Below are 16,689 nucleotides of genomic sequence, written 5' to 3'. Positions count from 1 at the left end.
ATAGCAATTCACTTTAAAGCTTATAATGTCTATAAACAACATGGAGGACAGGAGGCGGAATATTTTCTGAGGTACAAAAATAGAAAGCCTCTGACAAGGAGCAGTAGTCATAATGATTAACTGTTATCTGCACCCTGACATTCTGCTGCCAAAAAAGGCTCCAAAAACAAAAAGTGGTCCCATTTCATTAGTCACAAAGTTGGACGCCTCACTGCATCTGAAGAACAGGGACTAAAAAGGCAGAGTTCATTTTTACTGTACATCGGATGCCTCTGATATTTTCATTTGTTCTCCTCAAGTCCCAGTAAAACAGCCTGTATCCTGATGTGACAGCAAAAGCTATATCCTTCACAATATATAATAAAATATGTACAGTTAATTATAACTATGTCTTTTTTGATAACTGTTCCACAATTTGAAATCTACAGTAGAAAAACTCTTCTGATCATTTTTTGCACCACTTATCATCTGGGTTTCTTATTTCATAATGTGAACTCATTACTCAAGTTTATATATCATGGATGTTTAAGATGTTTGAAGCTATATTGGTATTTAATAATGTTTGGCTCTATACCTCACTGTTAAGTGGTTACCTAGGAAGAGGATAATCTGACAGAGACTCCTTTCTCTGAACTGACCCTGACTCATTAAAACAACAAACCTTTGTCTTCTCTGTCCTTCATTAGAGGATGCAGTGAGACCAGTGTTGTACATACGGTATGTCAAAGTCTGATTTTATATTCTTAAAGCCTTGGTATAGTAATTTGTTCCGAAAGTGAAAGTTTTAGTCTGAGCAAGTTACTGTTGGATTTTTGTTGTGGTACATTTAAATGCAGGTGCCACAGTGGAGTGGTGGTTTGCGCTGTTGCGTCGCAACAAAAAGGTTCTGGGTTTGAGCCTGGGCCATCCCCGGGGCCTTTCTGTGTGGAGTTTGCATGTTCTCCCTGTGCCTTTGTGGGTTTTCTCCAGGTACTCCAGCGTCCTCCCACAGCCCAAGCTTAGGTTGGTTGTCTGTCTCTAAGTGTCAGGAATAAACGGTATAGATAATGGATGGATGTTTAAATGCTCTTTATACCTTGTATCAAAGCAGCAGCACACATGCCACTGCCCACTTATCTTGAAAACTGTTGCCAGTAGTTTCAAAGTACTAAGCTAAATTGCATTTCCCTGACTTTACTTCTGGCTCACTGGGAAAACACAACAGAGAAAGAATCAGAAACAGGTTTAATGCCAAGCAGGTTTTCACATTCAAGGAATTTATCTTGGTAATGTGGTACCAACTAGTTAAAAATATACTACTGTAAAAAAAAAAGAAAAGAAACTAGGATGCACTACATAAGAATAATAGTAAATATAAAAATTTGGAATATTATATTTGTAAAATAAGCTTATGCTTAATGTATGTGTGTATGTACAAAACAGGCTGGTAAAGTGGGATGTGACTGTATAATAGATGTTTATACTTAATTTAGTTTGGTTTTAGTGTAGTAGTTTTTCTTAGGCGTCTCTCTAAACAGCATACCCAGTCCTTCATGTCATCAGTTTTGGCCTCTTTCTTTTCTCTACATTCCTTCATGCCTGACTGTCCAGTACTGTTTATCACCAGCCTTTACAAAAAAAACCTCTTAAGTACAATGGTGTACAGCCACCATGTAGTTTACTCTGTTGTCTGATACTACTTTCAATATTTGATTTACTTGTCCTGAAGTACTTTCAGTGAGCCAAAGTAAAGTCAGTTCAGCATTCTGTGCTCTGTTTGATAGAGACCCACAATGCCCTTAGCTGAAACTAGCTTAAACAAACAGGGAAAAGCAAACAGTCCCAGAAAATCAATGGAAATCACATCAGAGAATAATCATTTGTTTCTAATGGTGTGAGTTAACACTGCTAAACTAGAACAATTACACATCCCATAAGTTGTTAAGTACTAAAATATGATTTAAAAGAAAATTGTATTACTTTTGGTTAAGAGACTCCACACAGTTGAATTAGCTCTGTGTCGTTTTATCTTTATTAAGAGGCTAACAGAACAGGTACTTAACTGCAGATAATATATATTCATATCTCATGCAACACATCTCCATATCAATATTAAAGACATCAATGTAGTCTACAGTTTCAGTGACCGAAGGCTCTGTGTACCACACACGATACCACTTGAAACAGTGAGGCTTCCATTTGGCAATAAAACATGAGGTAACAATGACTATTCAATGGTTACTGTATATTGTACACTTTGTGAAATTACCTACTTTGCACATGTCTAAAACATTACATTACTGAATAAAAATAGCAAACACAGTCAAATTAAAGACAATAGTTTATGACACATTTAGTAGCGTCTTTTCACTTTGGTAGAACATTCTGACTTTCAGCACACAAATCTACAGTGAATATATGTAGATGTACTGAAACTCTAATCAGCAACACTGTTCACATTTAAAGGTTTTCTGACTCCCTTCACTGGCTCACAGTATGAATCAGAAAAGTACAGTACAACTTGCAACTCACACAAACACATTAACCTCTAGAGTCCCTGCGTCCTCATATGAGGACCGCACAGCTTGGGTTTCCAAAGCTCAGGACTCTAGAGGTTATGATCTAAAATGGTGATATGGATCCTATTGTAGGAACTGAATATAATTTGGGACAGATTAAATGATTAAACTCTTATGGAAGACTCTGAAAAAGCTCATAGGCACCGCAAAAGTTATAGTAGCATAGCATTAAAAAACCTAATTTGATGCATAAATAATCAGAACGACAGATACAATGTGCTCAGTTTGTCTAATGTGGACTGGTAGAAACAGTTAATTCATTGGGTACATTGTATGATTAAAATAACAGAAATGTATCCAAGTATCTATTTTTTAAATGTAAAGAAGGATGCTAGCTGCTAACTACTGTAGATTTAGGTTTAGGTAGGATAGCATGTTTAATAAACTGAAAAATGAAATTTTATGTTGAGGCTTTATCACATTTGCACAGACATAAAAACAAATTAGACTTCATTTCTTCTGTTTGCGAGATTAAGTGACATCCTTCACAGCTCAGTGTGTGAACATACTGTGCATTCATCAAGTGATATCTAAACATGTAGTGCAAGTATCTGAAAGGATTTCAGTAAAGTTGTTTCTATTGCTTTGTAAACAAATAAAAATAAAAAAGGACAAAGCTACAGGACAACAGAATAAGTAAAGTAACACCACCCTGCAGTGTAACAAAACCCTCTCTCTCTACGTTTTCCCCGAGTGTGTGGAGGTTGCTGTCATCACTAGAGTATGTTCACAGAAGGTTTAGCTTTTCGGGTAAGCAGAGGCTCGAAAGATATTGAGGCAGCTTGCTGTGATGAGGGCACCAGTCAGTTGCCTCCACTGTTTGGTGGGAGGGTTTTTCATTTTGTCCAGGACCAGGTGCAGATCCTGGATCATGTCCCTGTAGCTGTCTCCATAGCGCAGACTCCAGGAGTACAGGAAGTCATAGGCAGGCTTCCACATTGACTGAAACAGAACAGGAAATATTTAACTGATGTGTCAAATAAAATGTAGAGATTCAGTTGTACCTAAGCGTATACAGTCTGCATTTTTTGCTGTGTCAGTGTCTACTGTTAAACTCACCTGGGGACTAACTTCTCCACTCTTCCCTCGGTGTGGCGCCTCATAGCCAGCTATCTGAGCACTGGAGAGTTTTCCCATCTTCTCAGCGAGCTCTCGCCATCGAGCTCCGAGCTCCACAGCAGCGGACAGGGTGACAGTGTTCTGAATGAGCCGGGCAACGACATACACAGAGCCCATCTTCATGAGACCCTAGGATGGAAAACAGAAATCAGCTGCCATAAAACCATGGAAAGCACATGAACACTAAGGCAGTGTAGAAGGGTTTTGAAATGTATGATAAATGGGTGTCTGCACAGCCAGTTTTAGTATTTCATTGAACCTAAGACATGTTAAATTGTTAAAAAACATCTTCAACAAAGAGCATGTATTGTTTTTGTCTACTTACCGCCATGAGCTCATGCAGAAACTTTTTTCTGTTCTCACTGTGACAGTCCTCCTTCAGCTTTTCCAGAACACAGGCCACCTTATCCGCCTCAGTCTCAGTGTGCCTCCATGTGATTTTGTCCAACGACAAGGTGCTGTACCCCAGTGCATCAGCAAAATTTCTCCAGCTGGTTATATGCTCAGTGACCAGTGTCTGGATGGCAGAGTACATATAAGTGAGCTTTTTGAAGGGCAGCGTCATGTTGTCCAGGAGGACCTCTGTGGTGACTTCAATTCCAGTGAAGTCTATCACCTGGTCTCTGGTGACCAGTTTGATGTTTTTGCAGTGAACCAAACCAGTCCTGCCTTGGAGGAATCCGATATACCACTCCTTTACCTTTGAATTGCCAACTGACTGAACAGTCTTTCTGGAAAGGATAGCCACTGTGTCCCCCTTAAAGTATTCCAGTAGGTAGTCTACATGCGGCTGACGGCAAACTGATTTTAGGGCTACACCGTACCACTGCAGGTTCAAAGGTTTGTTTTCAAATTTGGGGAAATCTGGAATGCTTTCCTCAGGAATAGGTGAGGTTCTTGCAATTTCAGTCTGTCTTGGCACGCGTTTTTCTGACCTAACGGGTGCTGCTGGAGGGGAGGGCACCTGGAAATGTGTAACAGTTGCAGTGTTTGACTCTGTCACTTGTAGATCTAGTTTAAAAGGAGTCATTTCTGTATTACCAGGACAAGATAATGCAACTGGTAGATGCAAAACTGTTCCTATTTTGAGCTGACTTTGCCTCACTTCTTTCAGGTTGTCCTCAGGTTTGAGTTTAAACATGGAGCCTGTGATGCTAACTCTGATATGCAGGTCATTCACTTTGTCTGGCTTAAACCAGTGTTTTCCCAAAAGCTGCAACATTAGTGGAGGCAGGCTTTTGTTGCCTCTGCAGATATCTGAAAATGGAAGCTTTGGTGGGACGTTCTCGTGACAGCAGACCACTATTACAACCTTGAATGATGGATGGATGTACCTGGGACCATAAACTGCTACAGTGATTTGGCGGTGAAGGTAATCCCACACTGATGTAGCAGGGGACTGGATTGCAGAGGCCTCCGCGACAGCAATCACGTAAAAATGTGTCTTCAGGTCCTGGAGCTTCATCTGCATCCTGTTCTTGTGAATGTAACAGTCTTCCACTTTGAGATAAGGTCCCTCTCTTTTGTTGGACACCAGCCCGACCACTGTAGTCATCACCTGACTTAGAGGGTCAGACTTCACCTCTCCGGACAGTTTCATCTCCAGTGAGATACGCTCCTTTGTGTTGATGTTGCTGAGCATCACCTCCAGAAGTGGACTCATGGTTGTCACGTAGTTGTTATTGAGTCCAGGAGGAGGGTCTAGCATTGCTTTCAATGTAACTTCCTGGACATCTCCAGGAGGAACATGATCTTCTGGGATATGGATGCTAACGTCCAACTCTGGTAGCTGTACCGTGCCTCCACTGTGACCAATCCTGCAAATCACCTGAAAGTCAGTGGCCTGGGTCTGAGCCCAGCCTGGACTCTGGCTCATCAGATTTAGGTCCAGGCATGAGCGGGTTAGCTGCCTGTGGCTCAGCCAGGCCATCTTATAGGCCTCTCTGTCATTCTTCAGCCACTCAAAATCTGGATTCAGCACTGACCCGGGAGGCCTGAAACTGTTGTCTCGTTTTGGCACCTTCCTCTCCACACCATCCAGAATGTCTGAAGTGCTCATCCATCGCCCAGATCTGTTGGTGGCTTTGTGTTTGTTTTCCAAAAAGTTCCCCACCTTTCCTTCATCTGAAGATGAGCTGATGTCATCATCATTTGTGTCCTGATGCTTTTCATTGTCTTGTTTTAGATTTGATGTATTGGAGATATATTTGTCTGTGCTGCTATGTATAATGTCATCTAAGAAAGGGTTTGATCCTGACAGTTTGTTCCAAAAGGGGTTTTTTGCCTGAGATTGATGTGCGACATCTGGCTGTAAAAGTGCCCACTTGGAGTTCTGTGAGATTTGTTTTGCATAACCACCTGTGAAAACGTTTGGTTAGAAAGTCTGTTAACGTTAACAACACGTTTATCATCTGCTCATGCTTCTAAATGGGGATGTCACCATTCAGGTTGTTGCTCGTTGAGCCACTGACATCCAGATCAACCAGCGTCCCCTCAGATTTGCTCCTCATGAGACTCCCGACACGATTGAAGGATCTTGCACTCGCAGCTGTCATATTTTCATCTGCAAACATAACAATGTTTTAATTTATCAGATTTTATTTCTTTTATTACAAGCTTTTACTAGCCAAAAAACATTACTTACATTACATTATTCCTTAATCGATGCAACCAGCGATCCTGAAAAAGCACAAAAGCTGAGACAATTAGTCAATAAATCTATTACTTGATCAACAGAAAATTAACTGGCAACAGTTTTGATCATTTTTGTCATTATTTAAAAAAACAAAATCCAAAAAATTGACAGGCTCCAGCTTCTCGGATATGAATAGTGGCTGGTTTTCTAAGTCTACTATCACTGTAAATGGAATATTTGACTTCTGGATTGTTGGTCAGACAAAAGCAAAAAGAGAAAGTATCAGGCAGATTTAGCAGACATATAATTTGAAATGGCGTGACCTATGACAATAACAAATCCATAGGCAAAAAAAAAGACGTGAGTAAAGTTATTGTTCTGTCTTAGCTATGTTTTCCCCCACACAGTGAGTCCGAGGCTTTTAACAGGGCCTCTGTCTGTTAGGGAGAAACTGTTCCAAATAGAATAAAAGCCTGAACTCTTCAGTCTGTCACTTGTTTGCGTAAAAGGACACAACCCATTCATGACTTGTCACAGTGAGTCAGTCATTAATAATGTGGTCCCTTAGACCAGTGCACAAAAACAGGTTGGTCTTGTCAAGCCTATGACAGTGTAATGGGTTCTCTCAGCAGACTGCTATGGTCAAAGTGCAGTCCCAGTGTCAACACTCTCAGTAAAAATGCCTATTCTGGTGAAATACCATATTACAGGTTTACTTTGTTCGCACAAGTTCTGTTCCTCGTAGTACAACATTCCTGTTGAACATTAAACTATCTTGATCAGCATGCTCCTGTCTTACTTGGATGTAATCATTTGTAAACACCTTTAAACTAGTCTTACAGCCATCAATAATCCAAACAGAAGAGGAAACACTCCGCAGCACACGTTTCACAGATCTCCAGCTTCACTAAACACAGAAACAAAAGAGTCAGGGTGACACAAACTGTGTAGACGCCTGAACAGGTGTATGCAAAACGTAGTAAGTGTTAATAAAACATATCCTATTACAGGTTACTTACCATTATTAAAACAATCAGATATGAGACAAAGAAAATTAGGTCGGATCTCACCATCAGCATGAGCTCTTTGAGGATTTGCTTCGGCGCGTTGGCAGCAAAAGAAGCCAATCCGCTGTCATCTACACTTCTAGGGCGTTGCTGTGAGGCTTTACAGGACTTTACGCTGTTGGCTCTCAGGCACGGAGCATTTTGGGACTGGAAGTTTTAAATGATACATGAGCCCCAGCGGAGGAGTTGTCTATCGGCGTCGGTCACTACAATACCCACAAAGCAACGCGAGCGACTTACAACCCGAAACTGAGCGGTGTCCTACCTGTGGTTTCGACAGGAGCCGGAGTTTGGTGATAAGCACGCTGAACGGAAACAAAAACACGCACTGTCGAAGGCTGCTGGCTCGGTGACCAGACACAAAAGGTTCATACACACTTTAGCATTTAGCCTAAAGGTGTCCTACCTGTTGACGTTGCTTCACTTTTGGGGAAATGGCAACAAAAGCAGGTGCTTACACCTAATTAAAACAAAAGGCCGAGTGTCATAACAGTAGGCTATTTCTAACTCTGTCTTATCACTAATGTGATATTTACTTAGCCTAATAGAGTGTTATTGTTTTGTCCAATGTGTCGTTATCATTACTGTTTTCAGTGTTGATCAAAGCCAAAGCTAGCAGAGTAAACAGGTTACACACTTTTAGCCTAAAGGCATTTCGGCTACTTAAAGCTTAAAGTCACAGTCTATGAAACTTGAGCTTTAAAACGCACCTTGGGAAAAGCTTACTGGTTATATCGCTGTTATCTTTGCTGATTAATATTAAATTTGAAGTATCTCTTCAGAGCTGTAGTGACCTTTGGATGGAAGTAAGCTCTTTTGAGTAGATTATGAATTAACATAGCAAATATGGTCAATATCTGGAGTAAGATGGACTTTGGGATGACTAACTAACGTCCTCCACTGCAGAAACAAAATTTCTTTCTTTTTCAGAACTGCAAATCACATTTACTTTTGTTCTGGCCTTGAATTTCCTTTTCCCACTTGCACATTACCCAGAGCTCTGCCTAAATGGCGTTAACTTTGTCAATATGAAACTAAACCTGCAGATTGTTCACATTCCACCAGAACACGTTTGTATATCCTGTGTCTGATACAGTAGCTCTGTGTCTGAAATAAAGGACAGATCCATTAGCAGGTTCTGCTCCCTTGTGGCTGTTCTGAGAATATCAATAGGATCAAACTGGTAACATTCTCCAATTTTCTTTTTAACAAATTCCATGAAAAGACAAAAACTAACATCAAATTGATCCTATATTAACAAGTATTGTCTGTGATTGTGTAAAGCCTTGTATGGCTCATTCCTCTCTGCCATGTTTATTCCTGTCTGCGTAGAGAGGTCAGAAAGTAACACGTTGGATTTTGCCTTTCTGGTGAATTTGTTGACAACAAGAAATATAGACGAGTTCCAGACTCACCATTTATTAAACATTTTTACGGGTTTTAAATGCCATAGTATAGGTTCACTGTCATGACCTGAATATAGCAGAACCTTTGTTGATATTTGTATTAACATCTGTGCTTTTTTTTACTATGACAAATCAAAATGTCTCCTGTGAAAAAGGCATTTGTACCTACTATAATGCACAGTTAATAATGAAAATGTCCTGTTGATGTACTGATCTATTGGAATGCTTGATAGTAACAGTGCAAGCACAGATTGTACAGTCTTATGCAAAAGTTTAGGCACCCCTTGATAAATAACAGATTTTGGTGATTTTTTATTTGAACAGATGTTAACACAGTTTCTCTTGGAAATGGAAAAAATGCACAATATTTTCTGCAAACAGTGATGCATAGTTACTTCTTATGCCATAAATTGAACAAAAATAAAAAATAAAAACATTATTATGGCATGGTGCAAAAGTTTGGGCACCCTAAGAGTTCCAGAGTCTCAAAGTCTCTCACAAGGTTTCAGACCTTAATCAGCTCGGTAGATCTGATGCACAGCAACAGCTGTCATTGGTAAATGCCAATTTCAAAGCTGTACAAATACCTTGACTCTTCAAACCTTGTGCACACACTTGTGGACACCCAGCAACCATGGGTTCCTCTAAGCAGCTGTGTAAGACCCTGAAAATGAAAGTTATTGATGCCCACAATGCAGGAGAAGGCTACAAGAAGATAGCAAAGCGTTGTCAGCTTGCAGTTTCCACAGTAAGAAATGTAATTAAGAGATGGCAGATCAGGGGAACTGTGGAGGTCAAGATGAGATCTGGAAGACCAAGAAAACTCTCGGACAGAACTGCTCGTATGCTGGTCAGAAAGACAAATCAAAACCCCCATTTGACTGCAAAAAACCTGCAGGAAGATTTAGCAGACTCAGGAGTGGTGGTGCACCGTTCCACTGTGCAGCGATGCTTGCACAGACAAGGCCTTCATGGAAGAGTCAGCAGAAGAAAACCTTATCTGCGTCCCCATCATAAAATCCAACGTCTGAAGTATGCAACAGGACATCTACAGAAGCCCGATGCGTTTTGGAAACAAGTGCTGTGGACTGATGAAGTTAAAATAGAACTCTTTGGACACAATCAGCAAAGGCATGTTTGGAGAAAAAAAGGAGCAGCATTTCATGAAAAGAACACCTGGCCAACTATTAAGCATGGGGGTGGATCTATCATGCTCTGGGGTTGTGTTGCAGCCAGTGGCACAGGAAACATTGCACGGGTGGAGGGAAGAATGGATTCCACTAAATACCAGCAAATTCTGGAAGCAAACATCACACCATCTGTAAAAAAGCTGAAGCTGAAAAGAGGATGGCTTCTACAACAGGACAATGATCCTAAACATACCTCGAAATCCACTATGGAATACCTCAAGAGACGCAGGCTGAAGGTTTTGGAATGGCCATCACAGTCCCCTGATTTAAACATCATTGAAAATTTGTGGGTAGATCTTAAAAGAGCTGTGCATGCAAGACGACCAAAGAATATTACAGAACTAGAAGCCTTTTGCAAGGAAGAATGGGAGAAGATCCCAAGTACAAGAATTGAAAGACTTTTAGCTGGCTATGAAAAGCGTTTGCAAGCTGTGATATCTGCCAGAGGAGGTGTTACTAAGTACTGATTGTGTAGGGTGCCCAAACTTTTGCACCATGCCATAATAATGTTTTTATTTTTTATTTTTGTTCAATTTATGGCATAAGAAGTAACTATGCATCACTGTTTGCTGAAAATATTGTGCATTTTTTCCATTTCCAAGAGAAACTGTGTTAACATCTGTTCAAATAAAAAATCACCAAAATCTGTTATTTATCAAGGGGTGCCTAAACTTTTGCATAAGACTGTAACTGTAATTTGTCTGTTTCTTGAGAAAAAGAAACCAGAATTCACCACAGTATTGCATGCTGACCATATTTCACACAAGTCAGTTCATTGGAATATGACTGTTATTAATTTGTCATTATACTTGTCTTCATATCAAAGAGCTGTTGCCGCTTATTTCATCGTAATAGAATGGCTGGTCCTGTCATGTTGATATTAAACTGAATATGGTTTTGATACTATGGCTGCAACAGCAGTAGGAAAAGTTTGTGTTTTTCATCAGTATAATTTAATCGACAAGAATATTATGTTTACCGCATACATTCTTAAATGGATTTTAAGGCTCAGCGATTGTGTCTGGAAGTTACATGTTTGTGCCATTTGGGGGAGCCATTTTTCCACCAATCACTGGTTAGACATTTCAGTGTTTATTACTCTGAAACCAGAGTGAGGTGATGTTGTGTTTGTCTCTTTTAGATGTTCAACAATCTAACAAGTAAGGAGCTGTTTGCTAACACTGATTAAAAGCCTTCTGCCAGCAATCAGGACTGTGGATGTTTAAAAAGGCCAAAATAAAGCAGTGTAAAATCTCTTATTAGGCATATACTGTGAGTAAAAATTGATGGAACCAGTAAAAAAAAATCTGTGCAAACTTGTGTTTGGTAGCAATGGATGTTTTTGGTGTCCTCAAAAAAAAAGACTACTTTTCCTTTATGCAGTGACATGATCATGCATCTGTGATACTTAATGTCACGGATCATCCAGTATTGCTGTATTGTGGTCACCAGTCATCAGGAAAGCTTTCAGTAAACCTGTTTAGACATTTGGTTGGAAAATGCAAATAAATTGTGGGCTGTTTTTAAGGCATACATAAGAAACCAAGCTCAGCTTCATCAGGATGCAGTCTCTGGCTTTACCTGCTGAAATCTTCATCGCAGGACTTTCGCTTTCTTACTGTCCTCACTGAAGAAACCACTGTGGTACTCGAGGAGACTGCAGTTGCATTAAAAGTGATTTTAATGTGAGTTTCAGCAGCCTCACAGATTTTGAATGGAGTCTCTCTGATGTCGTGGGAGAAAAATACACGTTTTGTCTTGTTTCACTGAAAATGAACTTTGTTATCAGGCAGAAAAGAAGCTGAACTCATTTGTTTTATGTACACTGATGTGTTGAACTGGGGTTACAAGTCTGGCAAACTTGCATAGCTTCTCACAGCGCGGTTGAACCTACTATTCAATAGACAGGTGAGAAACCACCTGTGACGTAAATGAATTGAAATTGCTGAAAGCATTGTATGGGGGTACTGGTGTCGGTGCTCCGGCAATTACTGTTAATTATTTTGACGAACCTCTGGCCCTTTTCAAATTGCTTTCCCCAGGAGACTGGCTGGTTTAGTGACAATAACAGTGCAGTTGGTGGATTTAACCACAAAATTGGCCACAGATGCATCGCTGGTGAGAGGTGTTACCACAACACTATGATTTACTGTTAGAGCTAGAAAACCCAATATATCGCTTCATTTATAGCAGCTGACACTTCCATGAAACCTCAGTCAAGATTTGTCTTACATTTTATTAAGCAGATTACGATACAGTACACCCAAGTTTCTATAACCCAGTGTAGAATAATATGTCTCTTTGTGTTTTCTAGGCGACTGGATCAGCACCGGGCTTGGCTGCCGGTGCGCTGTGTGCTCCGACCATAGCTGTTACTTTGGCTTTCATCCACAGCCAGCAGCTCATGTGGCTCCTCGCTGGCAGCAATGGGACATTCCTCTGAGGTACAGGTGATACAGCACTCTAGGAAGGTGATAATAACATGACAACAGAGTCGCACACGCTGAGACATTAGGCCAAAAGGATACTGTTCAGTTTAAAATATTTTCCTGTATTTATTTTTGAATCTGTTGAAACAGTTGATAACATCAAGACAGCTTTTGTTCAAGGCCTGTTTGTGTAAAACATAAAATATCTCTTTACACACAGCAGTTTTTAATAATATAGGTTGAGGAATACATTGTCCAGCTAATCTAATGTCTTAAATCCAGGTTAGTGTCTGCTTATGAAATACAGTTTACATTTTGTCTTCTTCAGTTCAGTTCCTGCTTCATTCTCTCCATGAATTTTTCTGAAACAGTTTTCCTTGAATAACTCAGTAGGGAATAAATAAATCTGTCAGACTTTATGCTGAAGAGATAACATGGAGCCATAACCAAGCACTTTTTTGTGAGATTTCCTGACATTATCGAAACAAATGCAGCAACATAAAATATCTTGTTGCGTAAGCCTGTAAGTACACAAGACTACCCAACAGCAAATCCCTTAAACAGTCTCTGGCTTGAAATCATAGTAATTAATGTTTCTGAATAATAAAACTGAAGTAATTCAACTGGATTTTTCTGTAGGATTCGGACACAGCTGCACTGCAGGCTTTATCAGGAACCCAATCCTAAATGCGAGAGAGCTGCAGTGACCCAGCAAAGGCAGAATTTCTTTAGTTCCCTCTGCACTTGGCTTGGTTTTACTTTTACCTTTGACTGTTAACTGTCCCTACAGCATTTTTCTACTGGACCACACCATCGCAGAGGAATTATGAACATAGGAGAAGAAGCTATGAAGGTACCTGAACGTCATTTTACCTGTATGTTTCTACATTTACATATGTGTGTGTAAAAAGGTCAATTCAGAAAGGAAGAGAGAAATAAAGTAAATGTTCACTATATTGACATTTTATAACTATTTGAACAAAACAACTTGGGAACGGTGCAGGTGACAGACGCAGAGAATATCCATCGTTCTAATGTCCCACTATGACACATCTGCTGTAACAAAGAGCAGGAGGGTGAGTGATACACTTGTAAGTACTTTCATTTCTAATTTGCTTATTATTTCAAATATGTTTGAAAGCATTATCAGGGAGACAGCAGAGGAGTTCTAATGAGTCCAGACCCGCACTTTCTGAAATTCAGGTGTGATCTAAAAAGAGCAGATGGAAATGGTGACTTCTTGTTATGTTGTCCTAATAATCAGCGCACGTCTCATACAGTGGAAACAGTTATGAATATATGTTCATCTGTGCAGCCTCAGACTTTAGTCTGGAAGTTTACTGCACAAACAGCTGAAAGTGGTGCAGCAATACTGAAGGAAAGCTTTCCAGATTAATTCAGAATAACCTTTCTCTATGACCCAAAATAAAATCAGGACCCCCATACAAAAAAAGAGCTCAGAAAAAGTGGATCAAGGTTGTACTTCAATGACTGTTGTTTGCACGGGAAGGCGCTAGATGGCGCTACGAAACCACGCATAAAAACCAGAAGTTCGAAAAGATACTTGGCCTAGTTTACTCCTCACTGTGATTTCACGAAACCTGAACATTCTAGATATGAAAAAATAGCGGAATAAATAAAAGGAATAGTCTTAACTGTGCTCATCTTTCCCTTCTAACTGTTAAAATGATGAATGACACGCTGTGACCGCGTTCATCCATCTGGTGCGTAAAATCCCCAGAAACGAGGAGAAAATTTAAAAAAAGAAGGGATTGGGATTATCTCTGTAATCTGTTGTATGTAACGGGACATACAAGATCCAAAATGCTTGTGTAAATAGATAAAGGGCATGTGAGCTTTCTCCAGTTCACGTATTACCAAAGATTCAGTCTTCAAATCAATTGTCATTAAATAAATATAGAAATGTGTCTAGTTTGTTAACTCTGATGTTGATTATTTTGAATTTTAGTAATAAGCAGGGGATTTAGTCCAACTTGACATCAAGTCAAAATAAGCACGGCCTAAAGGGGAACAAGACTGCTCACAACAAAAGTATAAATTGTCCTTATTCCACTATTAAAATATTTAGAGACCACATTCAATAATACAATCATGTAAATGTTAACACTAAATCTACTGCGCATTTATCAGCAGCTTAAAGTTTAAAATGAACAAACCGTGTGTGTGTTTATAATAATATCTCTTGACTGGGAGGAAGTTTGATTGCAAAGAGAACAAAAATAAAACCTGCAGTGGGGAAACAGTCAAAGATATTTAACGCACAGTAATTAATCATTAATAAGGATTTAGAAAGCGGTGGTTTAACACAATTAGGCCTGAAGTTTGACCAGTGTTGACTTCGGCCTCAGAGAAGTTTGAGGTTTCATTTTTACGCTCAACAGAAAAACAGACATGAAGCGAGGTTAGTGAACTTTAGCCTAAATTTAAATTCCAAGAGAACTTAATTTTACTTTTCTTTTTTAAAGGTAAATGTTCCGTTTAGCTGCTTAATTTTATTACTGAAATTGAAGTTAATTTGTGGGTGAGGCCCTGATGTTGCCGCAGGCCCTTTCCCATCATGTACCAGCTGCGCAGAGATAATTAAACTCACTATCTACATTTTTTGACATTAATTAAAGAAAATGTGCAGCAGAACAAATCCTAGGCTGCGTAAAATCTCAAACTTTCTGGTTTTGTCGGTGCAAAAATGGATTTGATCGACTCAACAATCAATAAAACTGAGTCGATGAGCTGCTTCTGAATTCATACTGACTTTATTGAGTGGCTTACATAAAAAGCCATTCTCGGAAAAAAAATCATTGTAAAATCAAAATCACTTTACAACATGCTTACTTAAATTAAATGAGTGGGCAAACAGTAAATGATTTCAAATCGTTACAAATAAATTCAAAGTGCGCCTAAAGATAGACCCCTAATACAAGAAAAGTCGTGGTTAAATAGAACTCCCCACAATACATTTCATATCATGTCAAAGAAAAATCCAAGTACATTTCCGTATATTTTCAAATATTTACTAGAGTCCATATACAACTAGAAATACCTATACAAAATCGTCTCCTGGACAAATACATTACTCACCTTTACATTGGTCTGTAATTATTCTAACCTACATTTCTCAGTATATACAACACATTTTGCAGCGAAGTGAAGTGTGAGTGACCTCGACTGGACTACTTACAAACTTGGCGCACATACCGCAGGCTGCGGGTTCAATAGCAGTGTGTGTTATAAACTTGCGACGTTTGAGGAGCTCGGATATAATGAAAACCATCCCACCCCGTATCTTACCACAGGTTTTTGTTCCTACCAAGCAGCCCATCCTCGGGGGACAAAAACTATTTCTCCTGCTCGGTAATAAAGTGCCAGAGTTTGGTTTGAACAATATTGTATGACAGCGATAGCACAACTTAGCAGGCCCACATCTTTCACAGCGGTGGTCTCTGTGTGTTGCGTCTCATACCCTGGGAAATAAAACATGGAGGGTATTCAGGATCGGGCTGGAATAGGTTTTTGTTGCGCCCTGTCCCGGTGTGCCCACAAGAACTTGATTACACGTTCACACCGCAGATGTATTAATGAGATGTGTCTGATGGTACAGCTATGGAATTATGGAATTAGTAGTCTTAGAAAAAGTCAACGGAACGTACGGGCCTATTTTCTCATTCTGTGACCTTGATGAGGCGTTTTGCATACACCACGGTATGTCCACTGTCATGTCCTCTTGGACAATTCCACCGCAACACTCTGTTGTTCTACAGTTTGTGTTTCACTGAGGGGAGATTTAGAGGCCGTTCATGCCTACGCCCTGGGTTGACTCAGGTGGGTGCAACAGGTCGGGGGAATGGCACGGAGGGCTTCCCGGCGCGCTGTGCTCGCTGTCGGTATCACTCCCCCTCTTTCCTCCGCTGCCCCCGGAGCCGGAGCCGGCGGATCCCCCGGCGCTGTGAGTTTTTACATGTTTACTCAGGTGATCGCTACGCATAAATCTCTTGTTGCAAACCGGGCAGGCGAATCTTTTCTCCCCGGTATGTGTGCGTAAATGTCGCTGGAGCTCGTCGGAGCGTGTGAACCTCTTCCCGCAAAAAAGCCAGTTGCACACAAACGGCCTCTCGCCGGTGTGCCACCTCAAATGCGCCTTTAGGTGCGACGTTTTCCCGTAAACCTTCCCACAGCCGGGGATGTGACAGCTGTGAAGACCTTTTCTCCGGAGGCTGGCACCCGCCGGTCCGAGTCTCTCCGCCTCCCGGCAGTTTTGACAGTCGCA

The 16,689-nt window shown here is 40.3% G+C and overlaps 2 protein-coding genes across 6 annotated transcripts in view; both read right to left on the bottom strand.

The window, feature by feature from the left end:
• Positions 1-2,611: 2,611 nt before the first annotated feature.
• macc1 (MET transcriptional regulator MACC1) lies at positions 2,612-7,467 on the bottom strand. Of its 4 annotated transcripts, none has more exons than XM_020612668.1 (7): positions 7,383-7,467; positions 7,136-7,219; positions 6,322-6,356; positions 6,118-6,240; positions 4,003-6,035; positions 3,618-3,806; positions 2,612-3,500 (listed from the first exon to the last, which is right to left on the bottom strand). In XM_020612668.1, the coding sequence occupies exons 4-7, from the start codon at positions 6,230-6,232 to the stop codon at positions 3,297-3,299; spliced, it is 2,541 nt and encodes an 846-aa protein (XP_020468324.1). In that variant the 5' UTR covers positions 6,233-6,240; positions 6,322-6,356; positions 7,136-7,219; positions 7,383-7,467; the 3' UTR covers positions 2,612-3,296. The 4 variants fall into 4 exon arrangements, with proteins under 4 accessions (XP_020468324.1, XP_020468323.1, XP_020468326.1 ...); XM_020612667.1 differs by having other exon boundaries at positions 7,332-7,454; XM_020612670.1 differs by having other exon boundaries at positions 7,153-7,219; positions 7,332-7,454.
• Positions 7,468-14,367: 6,900 nt separating this feature from the next.
• Positions 14,368-16,689, bottom strand: part of sp8b (sp8 transcription factor b) — a 3,874-nt gene continuing 1,552 nt past the window's right edge. For both annotated transcript variants that reach the window (XM_020612772.1, XM_020612773.1), the window contains exon 3: positions 14,368-16,665. In XM_020612772.1, coding sequence (XP_020468428.1) covers positions 16,207-16,665 — 459 coding nt within the window. In that variant the 3' untranslated portion in view covers positions 14,368-16,206. The remainder of the gene's footprint in view (positions 16,666-16,689) is intronic.

This window comes from Monopterus albus, unplaced genomic scaffold (genome assembly GCF_001952655.1).
Source record: "Monopterus albus unplaced genomic scaffold, M_albus_1.0 scaffold127.1, whole genome shotgun sequence".
Classification (NCBI taxonomy): domain Eukaryota; kingdom Metazoa; phylum Chordata; class Actinopteri; order Synbranchiformes; family Synbranchidae; genus Monopterus; species Monopterus albus.
Note: the sequence above shows the minus strand (reverse complement) of the source record. Positions and strands in the feature narration are given on the sequence as shown.